We start from the raw sequence: 22,676 nt of genomic DNA, 5'->3' as shown, positions 1-22,676 counted from the left end.
ATATATATAATAAATAAAATAAATTTCTATTTTGCATTATTATTTTATTATTATTATTTTATTATACAGTTGTTTCTATTATTATTTCTGTCCTCAGAATCATTTAAAAAAAAAATGCAATTTTTTAAAAAATGACTTATTTAAATTGACTTATTTAAATTACTCTATGATGTTAAATAAAAATAAAATTTGAATTATACTTACATAGAAATAGAAGGCTCACGAGGCGTAACATGTTTGATAGATCGTCAATCACGACTCTGTAAACAGGGCATAATTTATTAAGTGAACAATAATAAATCAAATAAAAGAACAAATGAGGTAATAGCAACTAGTAAATTGATTATTATTCTTCTACTGTGACATGTATACAGGACATTAGCTCTCTTCAGCAACACAAAAATTAAACAATAAGGACAATAAAAATCTTATTAGACTGTACATGAGAACACACAAATACAACCAATAGAAAATAGGAATTGAAGGCCTATAACGGTCAAAGGCGAATCTTTAATGCTTAAATAATTTAATGTGAATCTGTATATACTATATGTATTTTCATATACGTATATACCATATTTGTAATCATTTTGAGCGCCGTTTTATCAACGCTCGAAATTTTAATAAAAATTAAATCTTGATAAATTTACATTTAATATATCATATAATTATAAACTATCTAAGATTGGATTATTCAAGGATTTCATCTCATATACTCATTCTTAACGCAAACGCAACTTTCATTCTTCTCTCTGAAGTCATCAAACCGTTACTGAATGAGATATGACTATTGCCATTAAATGATATAATTGCTGTTATTTAAAAAAATTTTTGGAATCAGTACAATAAAAAGAAATAAAATCTCATAAATGTATAAATTATTAATGTAGATTGGTTATTGTATTTCCCTATGGAGTATAGAAATGTTAAGTGGAACGGAAACGAAGATAGCGCATCGATGCGTAGGAGAGCACCATGAAACATACATGCTCTCGGAGCAGAAATCTAATTAAGAGATAATTGTTCCAGAAGCACACCACATTTCGGAATCCCGCAGGCAATATCGGTCGGTGAGGTAATAAACGTAGATAAGAGAAGGCAATCTCATCGTTGAAATTTCAAAAGGAAAACGTATGCGTGTAGGAAGTTGGTTTATAGATGACAAATCGGGGAGCCCGAATTAGAACGGGCAAATATAATTAATCGCGATAAATATGCAGTAGCAATTAAGTAATATGGAGCTGTAGTTTAAACCGCGAAAATGATTGATAGACACACCTATCGACATTTTGCAATAGACATTTACTTTAACGTATGATTATCTCAGAGATTATTTCGAATTTTATATGGTATATTTAATAGACTGCAATTTGTTTGTGATTTGCGTATGTCGAAAGAGGGAGGACTATCAAGAAGTATCTATGATTTCAACGTCCTCATTAGGAAAAAGTTGTCAGCGAAAGTTGTGATTGAAAGAGGCGCGACGTCGATTTTGAAACACTCTGTAATAAATAATCCGTTAAACGCCAAGGGTTTAACGCTAACACTTCTGACGTACAATGGATTGCGATGTATAATGTGTCAGCCGTGTCAAATATCTCTCATGGCGAACAAGCGTGCGACGAACGTGTATAATTGCAATTTGTGCGTGTAATGTAGTTACTCGAAACATACACGAACTCATCGGTTTATACTCAATGAACAGGTCGTTGAATCGTGAATTACACTCGCTAACTTTTACATCGAGAATTATTATTATCGATATAATCGCGTTCTTACTCACGCGAGAATGATACAATCGCAGCCTGCGGCTAGGTCGACGACTACATGTATAGTCAAGAGGACTTTGATCCGTTTACACAATAATTTAATAATAATCGTTATTTAACTACATATTAAAGATATTTATTAAAATGTTAAATAAATTAATTAAAGGAAAAGATTTATAATTATCTATTTCTTGATAATATAATTTCTAATCTTTCACGGACATCTTCGATAAGCCTACGCTATATTTAGACAACGCATAATTACAGAATTTAAAAGAAAATGTAATTTAATTGAAACGTTCGTTGCTTTCAGTACAAATAAAAAATATATATATTAAAAAAGAATAAAATAAAATATTTTTTACTGGTAATTTTTTTTCACAATAAAAATAAAGTCTGTGAGCACATCTTTTTTATATAAATTATATCTAAAAAAAAAAAAAAGACACTTGCCGAAACCCGGGATCGAACCAGGGACATTTAGATCTTCAGTCTAACGCTCTCCCAACTGAGCTATTTCGGCTCATTTCGAACAATCACATAAGAAATGATGATAAAACAGGTTCTCTCTGTATTCCTTATGAGTTTATCTAACAAAAGAAAAAAAGGATGCCGAAACCCGGGATCGAACCAGGGACATTTAGATCTTCAGTCTAACGCTCTCCCAACTGAGCTATTTCGGCTTGCGGTATCTACCTTCTTACTATAGTGTGAAATTGTGTTATCAGAAATAATTACATTTAATCAGTAATTTCGCGTTAGCAGCCGTTTTGTGACATATAAAAAGTTAATGTAAAGAATAAGAAAACAATTATTTTGAGTCTAAAAAAACAAAAAAGTTTATATTCCATTTATTAATATAATATTTAAAAAAAATAAAAAAGTAGATATTAATTAGTTAATTAAGCTATTAGATTGAAAAAATTTAAAGAAAAAAATATATAAGAGATTTAATCAATAAAATTAGCCAATCTATTTAAAATAATACAGCCGATCTATTTAAAATAATACATAAGCATTAAAAATATTTTTTATTAATTTTTCATTTGTTTTGACAGCCCATTTTTTAATTATTACTTTTAACATAAATAAAATATAGATACCTTTTGAATATATTTACATGTTGAAATTTTTGAAAATAATAGAAACAATTTTTTTATTCTTTTTATTTTTAATTTCTATTTTTATCAATAATCTATTATTAATTAACTTTTATTTTGCTTTATTGAAAAATAAATTTTGAAGTATTCCAAATATTAATTAACTAGCTATATGCGATAAAATGAAATGTTAATAATGTTACCACAAACTTATTAATATTAACAACAATATTTTTATTAATACCAGATTTACAGGAACCATCCTCGTTAATTGACAGGTATCTAAAAGAAATAAATAAATGCTACATACAGAATTTCAAAATTAAAAAGCCGAAGAAGAAAAATTAAAGATATATATTCATATCATTTCATTAATAAAAGTCAGAAAAAATTGCTGCTAGGAAATAACAGTAATGATAATTTCTATAAATTTTGATCGTGAAATCCGAAACTTGTCAAATTAATGAAATCACGTCCCGTAAATCTAATGTTAAAAAATAATATAAATATACGTTAATAATATCTTAATAATATCATAAAATTTTGATGTGCGGATAATACACTTCAAGAGGCAGAATTTTGTTTATTTATTTTGCAAAGTTGTGCGAACCGAAGTCAATTTATAGTCTATTAATGCTCAAGGAATAGCTTCCGATTAACGCGGAATTATAGAAAATGTGAAATTATTCTCCATAATTTTGCTTTCTTTTTGTCACCACAATTGCCACAATAGTTTTGCCTATAGTTTTCGTTACCGTGAGACTTCGTAATTATCGTGGAAATCGTCGGATAGGCATCTCATTTCCAATGCAATTTAAGCAAAATACGACACGATCAACGATCATCGTAATAACGCACTTTCACCGCTAAAAACTAATCTTCTCTCTTTTGGTGCTTAAACATTTATATTTGTTTGGAAAGGTATTTCCGAGGCTCCGGTTGGAATTCTGCGGAAATCGTAGCAAATCAATCAAATTCCTTGAGTAGAAAACCACAAGGGAGACTCAACGAGTTGCATTAGAGAACAAAAGAAAATTGAAGCAATGTAAGGCAAAACTAGTCTCTACAGCTCTCTACTTCAACTTACCATGAAAGTCTAAGAGATTATAAGGAAGTGGCTCCATAAACCTTTATGGAAACAAGATCATATAAGTTTTTAGAATGGTAATTTTTATGTCACAGATGCGCGCATTCACAATTTACTTATAATGGGATTTACGTTCACTATCATCACATCAATTAATATACATATGGAAATGAAGATCTATATTTAACATACATCACGTTCTCGAGGCAATTCAGAAATCTTGTTACCATAATAGAACGCTTTTAGATACTGAGAAGAAAGCAATGTATAAAATATCAAAAGCAGAAAATATACAGCATAATATGCTATGTTAAAGCTATCGATATCTTATTTATTTAAAGAAAACATCATCCAAATACAGTCCCATACAGCACAAATCTCCAACATCTTATAAAGACGTTCGTTGGATAAAATGTATTGTAAGAGATATCCAGAATTTTCCAAAAGTGTGGAATATCCAATACTAATTTTTATAAAAACGAAGATATCGGAAAACGGTGAAACATAATGTATTCAGATTCAGATTCAGTTTCAAAACAGCTTTTTGGCATGGATGCTCTGATCGATCACAATCCTCAGATGCGCGAGGAAGAGGTGATGAAAATTCTAAATGGCACGGAAGTAAAGCGAAAGCTTATTTGAAAAGTTTTTTATCGGCGATCAAAACGCTGACAATTTTAAATTAAACTATATGAATAATTTCATCCAAAACGACGATTATAAAAATGGAAATTTCATATATTTGTCATTATCCGTTTCTCTTATCCTCCTGGGAATGGTAAATAATAAACAGCTATGCCAAAAAATAACTTTTGAATATTGAAATACGTATTTTTCACCGTTTTCCGATATCGAAGACGTTTTTACAAAAATTATTATACAAGGTTTCTACACACTTTGGAAGTTCCTTACAAGGAACACAAAAGTAAAAAATCAAAGTAACTTTATTTTTATTGTTAAAATCAAAGAATAACCAAATTTTCTAACAAAAAAACCTTCATTTTGACTTTCATAACAAATAAAATCATAAAATAAAATCATTTTGACTTGATATGTTCCTTACGCTGTAGAATAGTAATGTCGAGGAGTATTACACCTTCAAATTGCCTCATATACAAAGATACATGAGGTCGCATCAGTCTATCATCTTAACTGTACCAAGCGATACCTCCTAATAATTTAAGACACTTATAAATGTCACTAAACAAAGTTTGGAGTAACTGTACTGGCAACATATCAAAAGTACATCGTACGTTATCCAAGCATCAAGTCGCGAGAGCTGGTTGGTACATGAGCTACACGAATACGTAATGCTGCCGGGGATCTTCTTCCTAGGAAGCACGACATCAGCCAGTAGCAGCGCGAATGAAAGTTTTTACTTTCGTTTGACGATATTAACGAATCCGCGAGAGCATCGTGCGAGATACGCGAAGTCGAATACGCTGTTATAAAATCCGTTCTCCAGCGAAAGAAGTTAGTGCTAGATAGCAGGAAAAGCAGACGCTTTAATGCTATATATACATACACATACATATATTTCTTTCGTACGCGCGACGCGTTTTAAGACTTCCCTTTCAACGAATGAATATGGGGCGATTAATGGACTACTTGTGAGAAAGAAAGTGAGAAATGCACAATCGCCGACGCAGTTGCTGAAGCCAACTTTAAAGCCATCGGCATTCACGCACGAGCGACTCACATCGTTCATCAGATCGTCTTTGCATTGTCTTCACATCGCTTTCCGAGATTTTCCTTAGTTCGCGTATTATTGTTCATCAATAATTAATTTCGTGACGTTATTAAAATTATAGAATGATAAAATAAGAATTAAATTAAAGATTAAAGTAACATCGGATGAAAATTATTAAAATTAAGTTTGATTTGATTTTAAAGGATTAAAATAAGTTAATTAATCTTATATGATTATTGAATTTCTTGATAATAAAGTATTAAAATAACAAAAAATAAATTGAGTAGTAATTAATTAAAATAATGAAGAATAATTTGCTGAAATAATAGATGAATATCTGCAGTATGAATTTTCCATTTAAATTAACTGCCGAGATATGATCGATGCTTCAAAGCTATAATTAATAATACAAGTTTGAATTATTGATTTGGAAAGATTTTAAACTTTCAGATATTAATGCAACGAAAACTTCAATGATGACTTTTCACGATTATATCTCGAATTAAAAATTCGTTAGACTATTTCTGACGTTGCTGTTTTGTTCGGATCGTTACATTATTCAGCACCGTGGCGAATTCGTCGTCGCTTTATTAAAAAATTATAAGACTCCTCCAATATCCGCGCCTCGATACCGTCACGTACCGATGAAATTGGCATAAAATTACCACGTAAGCGGAAGAAACATCGCAGTTATTGTCGACCACTAGTTGTTGACCTTTAAATATGAAAAGCCTCTAGAATGATGCTTCGCTCAACTTTCACCTTTTCATGTTTAAACGGAGACGAGCTAGCGCGGAGATCATCCTTGAGAACGATCCTTGCCGTGAGCGAGAACACTTCGTGTTTTCCAGCACAAGTCGTGCTCACGGCCCAGTATTTGCCCGAATAACTGAAATATCAACATAGGAATCGTAACCATTTTACAGGACTGTGAAACATATATACGGATTCACGCGAATGGCTGCGTTTGACATCCGTACATTCATTCACTAACGAATCGATAAAATAATAGCATAAAAGTCGCAGAAAGCTTCGTAGAAAGCACGTGGGCGGTTCATTTGTACCAATTGTAAAAAGAAATGACTGACACGTCTGTGTATCAGTTCGCGTTCTGTTGTGAATGAAAAGTTATGACGTAACAGGGGATAAAATATAATATAATAAAAAAAGGAAATATTTCTGTCTAATCATATTTCTCTCTGAAGGGAGATGTATAACATGTATAACGTACATTAATTAAAATATTCAATAATTAAATAATAACGCAATTAGCGGAAAGAGATAATGATCGGGTCATGCGGTCGGTTCCATCATTTTGGATCACTAAATTATTGATGAAAATTAATTAACTAATTATTAATGAAAAGCAAACGAAAATAAAGAATGTCGAGATAATACACGCTAGATTATCCCAGCAATATATGCGGAGCATTACGCGTTGTCATGCTTTTGCTTCTCACACCCTCGAATATAGATACGGACAGATGAAAACAAACTTTGAAATTACATGCTGTGACATTTATAAAAAAAAAAAAAAAACATTTTAATATAAACTAAATACGCGATGGAATAATCAAACGCGCGTACTACGTAAAAAATACAAATTAATATACTTCAATAATAATGCATGCGTTTAATTACTCGTACCAAACTGTTTCAAGTTTGACACATACGTTACAAATATTATCTTACTTTATGCAACTCGAAAAAGTTAGATCATTGAGAATGAGGAATCTACTTGGATATTGATTTATAATGTATTTGCTTTATCGCTTCAGAGAATAGGTCAACACAGTTACTAAGAAAGAGAATTGATATCTTTATGTAAATTATTCTCTATTGTATAATATTATTCTTGTATAATTTTAATACAATATACAAAATACAATTATATGTATTTTATACGTGGAATTCAAATTTTTAATATTTGATATTTATGTAAAATTACTTGTGTTGCTATAGTACATCATACTGAGAAAAAAAGTTATTAACTTGATTGAATGCGTTTAATTTGTAGCGATTATTTACTTCAAGTATTTAAATATTTAAATTAAATATAATGAATCATGTCAACAAAACCTTATAATTTAAATTAAATCATGTTATTTATGTAAATTAATAAATATTGGCATGACAGCTCATAACTGTCGCATTTATAATAGTTGAATCAGCTAATATTTTTTTAAATCAAAAACTTTCTTTTCTGTATAAACGCACTATGTGCATGTTTCCAGAAACCATGCAAAAGTGACGAAGCATCGAGTGAAATCAGGGAGACACCCTGCGCCATTGAGTAACCACTTAATTCGAAATATTAAAGACTATCGACGACCGCACGTAATCTCCGGTAATCTCGCGTTGTGATGTCTTGATTAACCGGGCAGACGACGGCGAGAATTTTTGCCAAGGCGGAGAGTCCATTTGTCGCAGTCACGACTATGAGCGGGCCATCATTACAGAGGCGGTCCTGGAATTTCGGATTATCCGTGACTCTGCAGGCGGCCGATTATTATTTTAATTCGCCTGCGGCTCACAATCGCTCCTGGCAAATCGTCGTCGTGTTTCCAGCGCTCCTATAAGCGCTCTAATTGCGTTACTTATTGTCGACGACGTTTGGAACTGGAGGAGTAATCTCTGCGAATTCAAAGTTTCAAACTATAGCCATAGGGAATTATCTCCGCGTCTAATCGTAATGAAACCGTCGCACAATTGGCGTAGAGCACATTTCTGAGATATTCGATCGAAAATTAAACACGTCGAAAGTTATACCGGTTTTTATCTTCGTTCGAACTCGGAGGAGCTGCGAAGATTGCGTTCACTTCCCTGCGAGAGAGAGAAAGAGAGAGAAAACGAGATTTGTAACTTTGGCGAATGGTTCGATCTCCGGTTATCGGAGAACATTCAGATGAACATTCACGAATAGACGGGAAAGTGCGACGCTCGCTGCTCTGTCTCAGCTTACGAGCTGCAGCTCCGTTGCTCATTAATGGAGTGCTTAATGTTGCGCACACAACACGCAGATGCTGTAGTTGCATGAATATAAATGTCTCAGAAATCATATACTTTCTCTTGAGAATCTCCTTGAAAATATTGAAAAAACAATGGCACTTGTTTCAACGTCGAAGTCACATCACGTTTCGTCGTGAATTCTCTTCAGAATATATTTAATGAAAAATGAAAAGATTTTTTTAATTAAGCTTAGATAAATAAAATCCTATCCTTTCCCTTTGATTAATTTTAAGATTTTATCAACAAAATTTTCATCCGATTAAGTATAAAATTATTTATTTCATTAATTATTTAATTAAAAATAAAATTAATGTACGATTATGTACTAAATTCAAAAATTTTTTTTACTTTAAATTAATGCTAATTGAGATGTATAGAAAAGAAAACAAATGTACAAATAAAATTTAGGTAATAGAGTCATGTACAACTTATCCAAGAAAAAAAATCTCTAAAAAAGGTTTTAAACTTCATGAAACTGAGAAAACTTGCATTTATCATTACTGTTTCAATTTCCATAAAAAATAAAGAAATATATATTTTATATAATTTCTCTCTTCTATCTTAATTTGTTTCAAAAATAGAACACGGTTTGTAATCGAAACAAGTGATTCTAATTCTAGCTATAGCTGAGCTACGTGAAATACATGCAACAATACTGATGATGTTCCAATGTAGTTAATACGCTTAACGAAACGCAATAATTTTAATATGGATTTTTTCGATAAATAATGCCACTGATTTCTAAACCGATTGTTTCGGTCTAACGATTGAACCGATTTCACGCACCAATTTCATGATCAAATATTACTTTACCTCTAATATCTAAAGTTTGCGAAACATTAATTGGCAGTTCACAATAAATATTATACCTATGTAACAATACGCTTTGGCTTTTGATAAAAAATTTTCCATAAATTTCCATAAATTAGTATCTGTTAAAAACATAAAAACAAGAATTTTTCCACACCGTCAGCATAGAAAATACTACGTATTCATTGTGAAAATAAATAGTGTTGAGTGCAAAAATCGGAGAAAAATTTTTGATATAATACGCAAATGTTTTTAAATTCTTGCAATCTAAGATTGCATAAACTATAATCTTGGATAAGAAATTACATTTCGCGATTTCGAAGCAGCGATCCGTTCTCGTATTTAACACCTCTCTAATAAGTGATACTGCGTGTTCAGAGCTACTGCAGTTAATTAGAAACTTAGAAAGTAATGACGCGGATGAGATAATTGTTACGTCGCCAGGTTTCCGCATGGCGTTACTTTCAAGCGTCTTCCTTTTCTTTGTCGCGGCACATTTCTCCCGTGTTTACGAGGTTACACTTCAGTTCGTCCATGGGTTTCTCCAATGCGATGCACTCGCTCACTTATCATCAACATCTGGTCTTCCGCGCTGAATAGCGATTGAGAAAGAATAGCGGTAGGTCAGCCTCCTACACTTTTGTTTTTACATCACTTTTCTCGTGATAACTCACGGCTTCATTGAAATACATAATTATATATAATAACTAAAAAAAAATTAATTAGAAAGAATCTTACAAAATAGCAAGAGAAAATTATGAAAATTATGATAATTATAAATAAATGAACAAATTGTATATTTTCATGTTTACCTTTTCGTTTTTACTGCGGAAGCTGATATTTATACAGGAAAAGGTAAATCAAAGTTTATAAAAAAATTAAACAGAAGGAAATAAGTAATAGAAGTAATAACTTAATAAGGAGATTTGATTGCATAATGGTATATCGGTTAACAATACTAATGAGAGCAATATCAATGAATTTCGTAATTTAATTAAAGCAAAGAATGATAATATTGCTCCTTTATTAAAAGTAATTGCAGAGCTCGCGATTACTGCGACGATTGAACTTGATGTATAATTACTTACTTTATATTGTCAAGCAAATTAAAATAAATAAATGTAAAGAGAAAAATAGATATGCAAACAACGAATAACTGATAAAAATTACAAAAAATTTAATTTATTCATATTCGACCATTTATTCAGAAATAATTCTAAACTGTTTAATATTAGATTTAAAAAACTAAAAGTATTAAAGATTGCTTTTTGTTTAAAAAAAATTTGTTGTTTTAATATACTACTGTATTCGTCCAACTTCTTAAATTTTTTTTTGAAACTGGAATTCACGCAAAATAATTTTAATTTATCTCATAAATAAATATAATTTTATCTTTATAATAATTTTAAAGATTGTAAATTGTAATAGATTATTTAAAATGTATAAGAGAAATGTGAGGCAAAGATACATCAGTCTTTGTTTCTAATAAATACAGCCTCTTTTTATGGAGAGGAAGACTCGATCCCACAGAATTAATCAATACAATGTAAGTGATCGATTACCTTCCTACATGATGCATAGCAAAAAAAAAAAAAGAAGCAATCAAAGACGAGGATGGCGGCATGCAAGCAACCGTGAAAAGGACGAGGCTCGCGTCAGGTCGGCAGTTTTTCGCAATCAGTGCGGGTGATTACTTCCTTTATGCCTCTTCATGGAGGACCGGCACAAAACAACCGAAGAAGCCGCACTGCCGCGTTTTCTTCACTGGGATCGGCATGGCATTTCGTCGTTCGAAAGAAGATAATCGCACGCGCGAGTCTTAAGCGATCTCTGTTCAAGGCAATAAGGCACTATCGCACGGCGTAGCGCCGAATTTTACAAGCGTACCGTATAATTCGCGTGTCGCGGATCTCGCGGAGAGGACGCTGATTTTACGGATCGATACCCGTATCCGTCACGAAATCAGCTCTCGTGTCGATTAGACGTAAAAAGCCGCGACTCGTGTGATTATGACATGGCGAAAGGTCAGCGATCGACCGAGCCGAAATCACCTGAACCAACAACAACCACGAGTCACGATAGGATCCAAAGATCCTTGCACCTCAGTTCCGTAATCACCGATTCGCTTTCGTAACCGTTGCCGTTATGTTGCCGCGCTTCCGGTCATCGTAATTGGGGTCCATGGACCTTCTGCCATCCCTTACGCGAGCTGTTTAACCTTATAATCGTAACAGTATTTTAATCTCCATCATATCATTTCCATCGGTAGCGCGCTCTCTCTCTCTCTTTCTCTCTCTCTCTCAATCTCTCTCTCTTCATCTCTATCTCAATCTGATGCCGTTTCGCTAATGCATTGTAATTGGTAGCATTACTGACGGAGACGTATATCGCTAGCAACCATTCTATTATCCTATGTTATTAGCCCAGATGTCGTGAGCTTGCCATGCATCTATATGCTGGTGCATGCGTGGGTAGAATCTGACATGTCATATGAGCTGAATTAATATTAATTAGAGCTAATTCTATAGCTGAATGAGATAGCAAAGATCAAAGTTCAAGTGTTTCGTCTCGCATTACTATTTAATAATGTATACATGTTTCTATAGAATTATGTAAAATTTAAAATAATATAAAATAATAATTTTTCTCTAAATTATACTAAATTTTTATATTGGAGAGTATGATATGAATTAACGTGCGCAGTAGAAACGTTTACAGTTAATTTTTTTTTCAGAATCTAATTGTTGGAAGGTTTTTGACATCCGTTTAATACATCCGCTGAGATATTTTGATCTACTCATAAAATATTAAAAACATATAATAAATTTATATAAATAGCTGCAAGTCAAAAATAGTTTAAAAATTCCTCGAGTTGCTTTTATACCATGTATGTTATTGCGACTCAGTTTTGTTTACTCGAGCAAGACAATGAAGACAGAATTTTAATTAACATTTTTAAGAATAACGTTGCTTTAGAATAATGTTATAAAGCAAAATAATGTTCTCTAAAGCATGCAAAAACAAAACACATGTAAGAGTCTTTCGTAAATCAATTGTATTGAAGTAACATCGTTTGCCACGCGCGGTGTATAAATTACCAAATTGCATCGCGCTGAACAACTCTAAGAGTTAGTGATAGTAGATGACATGAGATGATCAAACAACAATCGGCGAAACACAGAACGTCGAAATAATACCGATGTAAACTGTGTCGAGTAGCTTGTTAGAATCAATATACCGACCATGTTGCATCTTGATTCGCATATCTAAACACTTGCGACTAGGTATACATGTGTATACAGATTGCTATCAAAGATGCTTGTTTCTAACGCCTGTATGCATTTAAATGTAAAATACCAGCAAATGGAAACTATTTGCACGCCTGAAAAGATACATTATGTAAATATCTACGCCATTAGTCGTCATTATGTGATTTTGAGTATTCCAATTCAAAAATAGAAACGAGAAATTCATATAAAGACTTAAATATTCAAGAACAAGAATTAATATTAAAAATTACAAAGCAATAAATAATAACTTTGAATCAAATTTCAGCCAATTTTCAATAATCGACTCTTTTAATTTATTGATTGAAGATATTAAAGAATAATAAGTCAGAATATTAATTGTCACAGATTTCATATTTGATATAAGTTTTAAATGACGCGCGATGCAATTGACGAAGGATAATCCAAGAGTTAACGAAGCATTCCGGAATGTTTCATTAACTTCTTATCTGTGGATGGCCAGAATTCTTGTCAACGAACTGCTTTTCCGTTCTTCATCGCGAGAAGTGATTCTGCCCCTCCCTCAACCCTTCCATCTTTTCTCCCCGGCACTCTTTCTCAGATCACCGAATCAATCGGTGGCGAAACGAGATCTTCGAACAAGTAGAGTACCAAGCGAATTCCCCCATACAGCCAATTCGATGTAGGAGAAAGGAAGAGAGCGTTGCCCAAGCAGCACACCGCGCGCTACGTGGAACAGGAACGTAATTATTATCGCCGAGTTACGTATTCGGATGTTCTTCCGCTCGTCGAATCTTCTCACATACTACACCACGCGCATAGACGCGCTCGGAACAATAGCTTGGCCTCAGGAGCGATTCCCATATTATGCAAATCCCAGCCACTCTCCCTGCTCCGACGACCGCACCTCGCCCCACCTCGCCACATCTCTACGTCCTCCTCAACAGGAGGATAGAATAGTTATGTTCATTCGGAACAGCCGTTGAACATAATAATTATGGGCAATCGGTTTTATGAATGCGTCAAAATATTCAATTTTTCATCCGCTCTTTTCAGAGGTAAAACTTTTTCATGTCCACGGTTTTTTCAAAAATTTTTTTAATGCAGAAACTTTGAATTACATATTTAAAGAACGACGCGTTGCATTATTCATGTTTTTAAAAAATTCAAAATTGCGGCGCAAAGATAAATGTTCGTATTTATTTCACCCTTAATTCATATTTGTTCATATTTTTTTCGCAGTTTTGTGCGAAAAAATCATCATGTTGTCTGGTAATATAAATTTCAATATCGCGATTTAATCAAAGGACTATTTCCGTAATCAACTTTCAAAATTATAAAATATATACAATTGTAATTTTCTTGCGTGAAAAAATATCATAGTTATGAGAAAATCTCTCTCATTTTCCGTCTCTTCCAGCGTTGCATTCGTTTTTGTGGGTCACTTTGCCAACTGCAAATGCAGAAATAAAATATTCAAAGTCACTTCAACTCGTTTCGTGAGTGCCGTTTATCCGGCTCTGTTATTGAGCGCGTCTATACGCAATCTAAATTTATCAACATTTAAATGGGTGATAAACTAAAAGTGTTTTACTTTTCATTGGATTTTTTTTCTAACAAGTTACATCGAAAAAAAATATAGCTATTGCATCCGTGAATATGAACGTGAATATTTCACCTGTTCCATGTTTTTTTTTGTAAATTTTTCGACTGCGCGTTGTCATATTGCGGTTTTTGACGAGCGCCATTCATGTAAAATCTAAGGTCGTTGTTTTTCGAACTGCCAATTTTCGCTCTCAAGAGGTATTACATTTTCTCATATTGAGTCACTGTGTTGCAAGCTGCGGAGGACTCGTGTAATCTCATGTTTTGAATTAAGGGAAATGATGTAATCACGGCAAGGAAGATGGAAGGCCGCGCCATAAAATTTTTCGAAATACCAAGTCTTACTAAGAAATTATGAAAGTTTCGCCTTCGAAGAAAAATTCGCATCAGTGGATCAGAAAGACAGATAATGTCAGAAGCTATTATTCGGTGGTCGGAGAGATCCCAGTTCTTTCCTTCCTCAATGGGAAGATGCGATCGTTGGATCACGCCAACAAGAAATAAGTTCTTTTGGATAATCTTATAATTACAATTACGGTAAATAAGCACCAAAAATAAGCACAAGGCGAATAGTAATTTAACACGTTAAAAAACTAAAATACATACATTTTAAAAAATACTAAATTTTAGTAAATATTTGTTTGAATAGTTCTAAGCAAATATTTAGTTAATGTAAATATTTTAGTTAATGTAATATATATTTATTTAATAAAAATCATTCATTTAATTTAATTCATCATTTTTTTATTGAGTAAATATTTATTTATTGTAAATAAACGTTTACTTAGTACTATTCAAAGAAATATGTTAAGATTTAGTAATATTTTTTTCAATGTACTAGAGATATATACATAAAAATGTAACGAGAACAACTGTCAGGGTTACAACGTAACAATCACACGTTTTTAATTCAGTAGTAAAAATATTTCAGTCTTCTTATACCACTTTTTTCTCGCATTTCAGCATTTTGAAGTAAAATTCTAAAGATGTAAGTTAAAGATTTTAATATCTTTTTAAAGATATACACGTATTTTTTGCGTTTTCATCAATATATTAAATTTAAATAATAGATTAGTGAAAAACTGTAAGTCATCGAAATAACTTTAAAGGATGCGAGGCTTCAACTCCGATTCGATATAATAATTTTATTCTCACTTCTGCATACTCCATTTAGCAATAAGCGTAAGCGTAGTAACTGTCCAATTTCGAGTTTAATCTGTGCGCATATGTCATGTCAACAAATTGACACGGGACAAAATCGTGACGTTTGCTAAATTTTACATTTCAAGAGCAGTAAACCAAAGATTCATTGACACTGTATATTCCCAGCTCTATTTAGTGTTGCATTTAGCGCTACATGCTCCCTGATTTCAAGTGTTATTTGTCTAGCCCACGAGAGACAAACGCTTAATGACAGTACGAGATGGGAGACAGCCGCATTTAACATGCGGCGAGGATAGGAGGGCCAAAGTTTAGTCTTGTGACCTAATTTACCGCCGCACGTTTTGCAACGTCGGTCGCTTTCCACACGAGATAACGAAATTAATGACTAATTGGTCGACCGTCTGCAAAAAGAGTTGCATCGTTCTGCAATCATGGCCTGCAATAATGTTCAATCGATTCCCTCAATGTCTAATTAAATTTAGCCGAGAGCTGATTGAATCGCGCAATTAAATGACCAAATTTCATATGGGAAAAACGAGCACGATTGTAAAATATATAATCTTGTTAGATATCACTTAATATTGCTTCTTGGATATATCGCGTGGCGTTTGGCTTTGCACTCTCGTACATTTAATGCACATCTTCCGTTGATCCAATGCAAACAAAGAGGAACGCGAAACGTCAACGTGCGGTAAATACATGCCATCATCGCATACAATGATACGGCCTTCCCACTTTCTCAATGAAATAAAAAAAACTTTCTTTCCCACGCGCTCACCTCAAAAATTCCTCAATGCACTCTAATCATCTGCCGTGAGTTCCAGTATGCCGCGGTAAAGATATCGCCCGAGGATTTTATTCTGTTTGCATATACATAACTTTACGGAATCTCTTGTTCCGTAACGGAGATTTACTCCTTTCAGAAACCACTGACTGCAATTCTCTCCGTGTTAACTCTTGACGTGCTGTCTATCGATAACGTATTTCTCACGATAAAACCGACATCAGTTTATGTGCTATCTGACGTGACGATTATCACTAATACTGTGATTTTTAATGCCGTTTGCTTAAGACATTTTTGAAATTATATTAAGTCTCAATTACAGCTAGGCGATATAATATTCATAATCACAGATTTTATATTTAATGCTGTCTTAAGTACAATCCTAAAATGTCATGAACCAATCAGAGAGTCGTATTAGTACCTTAAATCATTACTTAAGACAGTCCTAAAATAAAAACAAATTATGAATACCATTTCATTAAGATATACACATAGGCTTAACAAATTTTATCCAAATTATTTATGATTTTAACTGGTCCCTGGTGAGGCATCCCAAATTTTCGACACTTTACTAAAGAATCTTAAGGCGCTTCTAGACGATATGCCAACATATATGCCAACTTTGCATACACGCGTATATCATATTGTGATAGCTCGCATCGAATAAACTGTAAATATTGAATGAACTATCATATTACCGACATAATATTAAACAGCTAGGCTTTATAATAAGACTGAAATTTTTCATCTCCTCTTCACGATATTTAAATATAAAAATCCATAATAGTAATACGATGGAGAGCTCTGGAAAATGTCGAGATCGAACCAACAACGATTTCCTTTTAGCATGCTCAGCTATTCTCGCTGACTATGACTTCAGGGAGAGAGTTTTTTGCGTACACTCTTTTAAAGTTTAACAATAAATTAAACATTATAAAACTGCGCAAATAAGAGCAGTTTGAGGAAAAATGGGTTTCTACCTTGGAATAGAATTTTCTGAAAAGTTTTTCTGAAATTACAATTGCCAAAAAGCTTCGTGAGCTAATTATCATTTAATTTTAAACTTCCATTTTACTACATTTTAGCATAATTTTGTATCGTAGATGAAAATTTGTACTTGCGAGAGAAATAGAAGCGTTCTCTTGGAGAATCAATTCTAAATTCGTTAAAGGGCTGTTGACGTATATGGAAAAGGACGTGGATCAGGGACATCCCGTATAACGAAGAGAAAATATTCCGCAACTAATTTGCATTCTAATATCCTGGACGAAAACCTAATTCGAGCCTTAATTTATTCACGTCCTATTAGTTATCTCTTAAGTTACCTCTTTGCTCTTAGTTCTTTCATTTATTGTTAATAAAGGTTAAAATTTAGTTTTACGTTTTTGTTCTCTTTGAAATCTCTATAACAAATCCTTAAATCTTGTGTGATTCCTCAGAATCTCCCTAATTCCTACAAAATTAATTAATTCTAGATAATACGATATTTATTCCTAAGTTTGAAATTGTTCGTGTTCTTCGATGTTTCTAGGACGTTTTGAGATGGTTCAGGTCGAATGATGTCTTACGCGAATTATACGACATCGTGCGTTTAATTAACGTGACAGCGGTCTAGAGGACTCTCTGGGCACAATGAGAATGAGTTTCACGTTTCTAATAGTCGCTCAGAAGGGAAGTCCGATGTCGGAACAAAGGCAATTAGATAACGAAGCTAGGCATCTTGTCTTAGAACGTATCTTCTTCCTCCTTTGTAATGCTAATTCGATAATTATTTCAGCAGGATTAGCTGAGAAAGAGCGGAGGAATACAAGTATAAGGAAAAAAACATATGCACCAAAAAATCGGTTTGTCTACAGTAAATGATCTTCAAACAGACGATTCAATCGGAGATTCCACGCAAACATTGGATATTTATTAATTTTGTAAAATAAAATCTCATTTTACGTTCTGCAAATTAACGCACGTCAATCTATACTCAAAGTGCACTCCATGACTTCACTATATTATATAAATATTTTAATAATTCGCTTTATATAAAATCATTTTTCGCCTACAAAGCCTCGATCAAAAATTTCGACGTCAAATTACACTTAAATACATTAAAATTCTGTTAAAAACCTACTATAGGACAATTGAAATTAATTAAAGTACCGTTGATGGTACTCAGCTAAGTTCTAAAATAATGAATTTTACGAAAATATAACAAGAAATATATCAATAGTATTGTAATCGATTTAATTTACATAAGCGGAAAACAGAAATGTTTAATAGAACTAAACAGTAAATCTGTTTTCAAGCAGCACAAATTTCCGGTTTAATAAATAAGCCACGTAGAGAGGTGAAATATATACTCCCTTGTAATCCATATACGGTCTCTTTGTAATCCACAGAGCATTCTGTTTACCATAGCCGTAGCAAACCTCGAAATTTCGCAACTTGGAATTGCGGTGCATTTTTGCGAGGGCATTTATCGTCGAAACTTTCCGAATTCGAAATAAAAAAAATGGCACATAAAGTTTGTTTGTCAGCAAAGTACAGAGTAAGTGCTGTGCAACTTGCCGCGGGGCATAATATCGATATCGATATGGTCGCACGCGCGACATCAAATCGCGGCGGAGTGTGCACGGGATCTATAGCATGCTCTCTGCTGCTATTAGATCAATAACTTTGAACCTTCACTGATATACTCCCACCGGTACACAGCTGTCGATCGATTTCGACTTTCGTCGTTGCACCGACATCGAATACGTGAGATTCAAAGACCTCGAAAAAGTAATAATGGTGAACTTTTGTTTACGTTTCCAATAATATTTTTCCAATAATTTTTCAATACTTTTTAATAAACACAGATTTTTTTTTATTTTATGAGCTGAAAAATATGCAAACTGTCCCAATATTGCAACTACAATTTTAATTAAAGATTACACGGTGTTTTTCAAATTTAAAACATATTTCAGTAATTATATAAGCGAAATATTACAGTAATTAAATTCCAAAAAGAATTTTGATTAAAATTTATTTGCACTCAATAAAGAAACAATGTTAATATCTATTTTAAATATAAAAAGTTCAATTTAATTTGTTTTAAAAATAAGATATATTCGTTAACGATGTGTTCTTCGATATTTATTCGAGTAAAATACGATATTATTCCTTTTAATAAAATTTTCTACTACTGATACTATACATATATGTATTTTACGTAAAGTTAAAAACATTGTTCAAAACTTTGCAGAATCTAATAGAAAATACTTATTAAATTGCATTGGCGGATAATCATTTTCGATCTAATCATCTTACATATTTCGAATAGCAATGGGCATTTCACAAATTCGAAAATGAATTTTTGAATTACACGAAATATCAAGTATCTCGATTGAAATCGAAGTCGATTCATATGTTTGTGATAACGGCGTCATTTTTCCTTTTTAATTGATATCTCGGAACACGTCACATATCGAGCTGTTTTTCAAACTTTAGAGAATAATAAATTTTGCATCTACAAATATATGTATAATATACAGGATGAGATATACAATTTGCATACCTCGAAAACTTACAAATTATAAGTATTGTAAACTAAATATTTCAAGATCAATCAGCTTCATTTGAAAAAATGAAATCTTTTGAAATCTTTTTTACCTCCACTTATACATTATGTAATGATCCCCTTGAAATCAAGCAACTTTTGTATATAACAATTTTTCATACAACTTAGAGTTTACCAAGTTTTTTGAAGTGTGCAAGTTGTATATCTCACCCTATATTCTTTTTATTGTAAGATGCATCTACATTCACACACAATTTCTGAGATTTACAATAATAATTTCTCATTAATATATGCTAAGTCCCACACACCATTTCTATACTATAAACTTTTAAACAAGAATACATAGTGTACCAGCTGAAGCATAAATTTAGTACTGCAGTTCATTCACGTCCAGCCTAATAGGAAGACGTTAATCTCCTTGTAATGTACGAAAGGTCCTTAAGCTGGCAATTATTTTCGCAAAAGTGATATACTTAATACAAGTAAGATTTATGAATTGTTACACACTTTATTTGTGCGTGTATGTATATGCACAAAAGTTTCAGTAAATTTCTTTCTTATAAACGTATTGTATTATGTATATATTATATCGATTAATCTTTAAATTAAGCTAGGAGATTATGTAATTAAAAACTAGAAATGTTTTGTAAACTGTAAATAAATAAAAAAAGTTTGATTTTGAATCATGCAAAAGGTACATATTTAATAATATTATTTTAATTAAAAGTTTTATCGTTAAGCATTTATTCGATAAAGTTAAGAAGCCATTCTGAAAAGTAAAAATAGAAAAAATAATTCATAAATCTACTTCGATGATTTAGATATCTAATCCATTATCAGAAACATAACAAATAACGAAAAAATTTCAATATTTTTTATACGTATCCTTAAATACTACCTTAGAAGTAAAAGAAAGAAAAGTAAGACCTTGTCTTACAGCATTATATTCAATGTTCACGTCAAAGCGATTACATTTTATCGATAATAGGATCCGCGTTGGCCATGCGACTTATCCGCGAGAGTGGCAGCAGGGACTGCTTTGATGTGGAAACTGGTCGGACGCTGCTAGTAGTATAGCCAGAAACCAGGCGTCCGGCAGATCGTTTATCGTATTAGTGGACAGCCCAAGGTTCCGCGCGTGGTACCTTCAGCAAATTGGGAATTACGGCAATATCGAAACTTTGATGTAGCCATGCTGATACCAACTCGGAGTCATTTCTCGGTTCAGTTTAAGGACGAACTTATGTGCAATCAAGATAACATCATCGCGATATTACTACCGATTGAATAAATCTGAGAAAGTGTGTGTAAATATTTGTTTGCGTAATTTAATTCAGTTCAATATATAAATTAATAAAACATAATTCGTCAGGATTCATGTATGATTCTTGGCTATGTATTTCTATTCATTGTGGCGATATAGAATTTGAAGACGAGACAAGAAATAAGTTGTTACATTATGCATGTACTCTTGTAGTTGTACAAGAGACATGATTCTTTTTTGTTATGCACCAACTGTAACATTCTGTTTAATTACAAATGCCATAATCATCAGTCTAGCAAAAAAGAGCTATTAAATAAATCTTCCGCGCATCTATGTACATATCTCGTTACATTCTGTCGCAAAACAGGTTTAATGCAACATGTAATGCTGAACAAGAGCATTTACATTGCGCGCGATTAATGTCACCTCGGTGAGGCGAATTATACGCGCTGTGTAAAAGCACGTCCTCCGAAATGCATTGAACCTCGATATGACCCGAGAGCTTGTCATTACGTCGTAGCCCGAATTAGTATCCATCTATTACATATTAAATTACATCAAACGTGCGCTTGTGATTATCGCGTTTGTGATTGCGCGTCATATCGCGGTCATAATGTCGCAGTAACGTTGATATCGTTATTTCCGAAATTGAAAGGGCGCTTATGGGAATAAAAACCGATATACTCAACGCAAAGGGAAATTATTAAATTGCAAAAAAAATCCCTGTTTTGTCATACGATATTTTGTTGTCATTGAAAAACTTTCTGCTGTCATAATATGCAGATTGCGTTTATTGTCAGATTTGTCACTTCGAAACTCGGATTTCGTGCCACGATACAATTTCATGCCGAAATAAAATCCAATAAAATAATAAATTAGCAATTTATATATCGCCATATATGTATCGCGTATCATTTATATTATACAATAAAACGCATGTATTTTCTCATTGACGTTGTGAATATTCGACAGATTTATTTTCACTCATTGATCGTATTAATCATAACTCTGAATAATTGCTTCTCCTCAATATTCTAATTAAATCGATTTGACGTTCAATAATTTTACTTTATGACTTCCTTTTAGAACTTGTGGTTTTTGTAGATATCACACACACGCATTTCGGAATTAGATGGTACAATCGAATCTGGAACTAATCACTGTAATCCGGATCTAATCTGGCGCCGTGTCGATAGCACAGGAAGCTCCCGCCAAGATCAATCAGGGATAATAATCAGGGATGGAAATTCGACTTGTATCAAATCACAATAAGACAAATAAAGACAATGAAGGCAATAATACAGATAAATGATATCTATAAATATATTTAGATTTACTTTTGTGTGTAAATGTGTAGATGCATCAATTAAATTTTTAATTTATTACAAAACATGTATAAGTCTACACTCTTGTTAGAATAATAGAATAAATTATTCTCTTAATCTTCTAATTCTGTAACTATGTAAATAATAAGTCTCTCTAATAGTTAAGCAGGTGTAAGATCTGTCAGAACGATAAGTAAAACTACACAATTACGAAAGTAGGACGTTTTACACATTATCTAACGAAATGAGATAAATTGCATCTTAAAATACA

At 32.6% G+C, this 22,676-nt stretch overlaps 1 protein-coding gene and 2 non-coding genes across 3 annotated transcripts in view; all 3 read right to left on the bottom strand.

The window, feature by feature from the left end:
- The window catches only part of LOC108694080 (mucin-5AC-like), a 13,360-nt gene extending 13,099 nt beyond the window's left edge, over positions 1-261 (bottom strand). The window contains exon 1 of the mRNA XM_018203370.1: positions 205-261. Coding sequence (XP_018058859.1) covers positions 205-235 — 31 coding nt within the window. The 5' untranslated portion in view covers positions 236-261. The remainder of the gene's footprint in view (positions 1-204) is intronic.
- A 1,958-nt stretch (positions 262-2,219) lies between these two features.
- Trnaf-gaa lies at positions 2,220-2,292 on the bottom strand. Its single transcript has one exon. It is a non-coding gene; the product is annotated as a tRNA-Phe (tRNA).
- An 87-nt stretch (positions 2,293-2,379) lies between these two features.
- Positions 2,380-2,452, bottom strand: Trnaf-gaa. The gene has a single exon. It is a non-coding gene; the product is annotated as a tRNA-Phe (tRNA).
- Between the last annotated feature and the right edge of the window lie 20,224 nt (positions 2,453-22,676).

The sequence above is a fragment of the Atta colombica genome, unplaced genomic scaffold, assembly GCF_001594045.1.
Source record: "Atta colombica isolate Treedump-2 unplaced genomic scaffold, Acol1.0 scaffold112, whole genome shotgun sequence".
Taxonomy (NCBI): Eukaryota; Metazoa; Arthropoda; class Insecta; order Hymenoptera; family Formicidae; genus Atta; species Atta colombica.
This window is presented reverse-complemented; position numbering and strand designations above follow the sequence as displayed.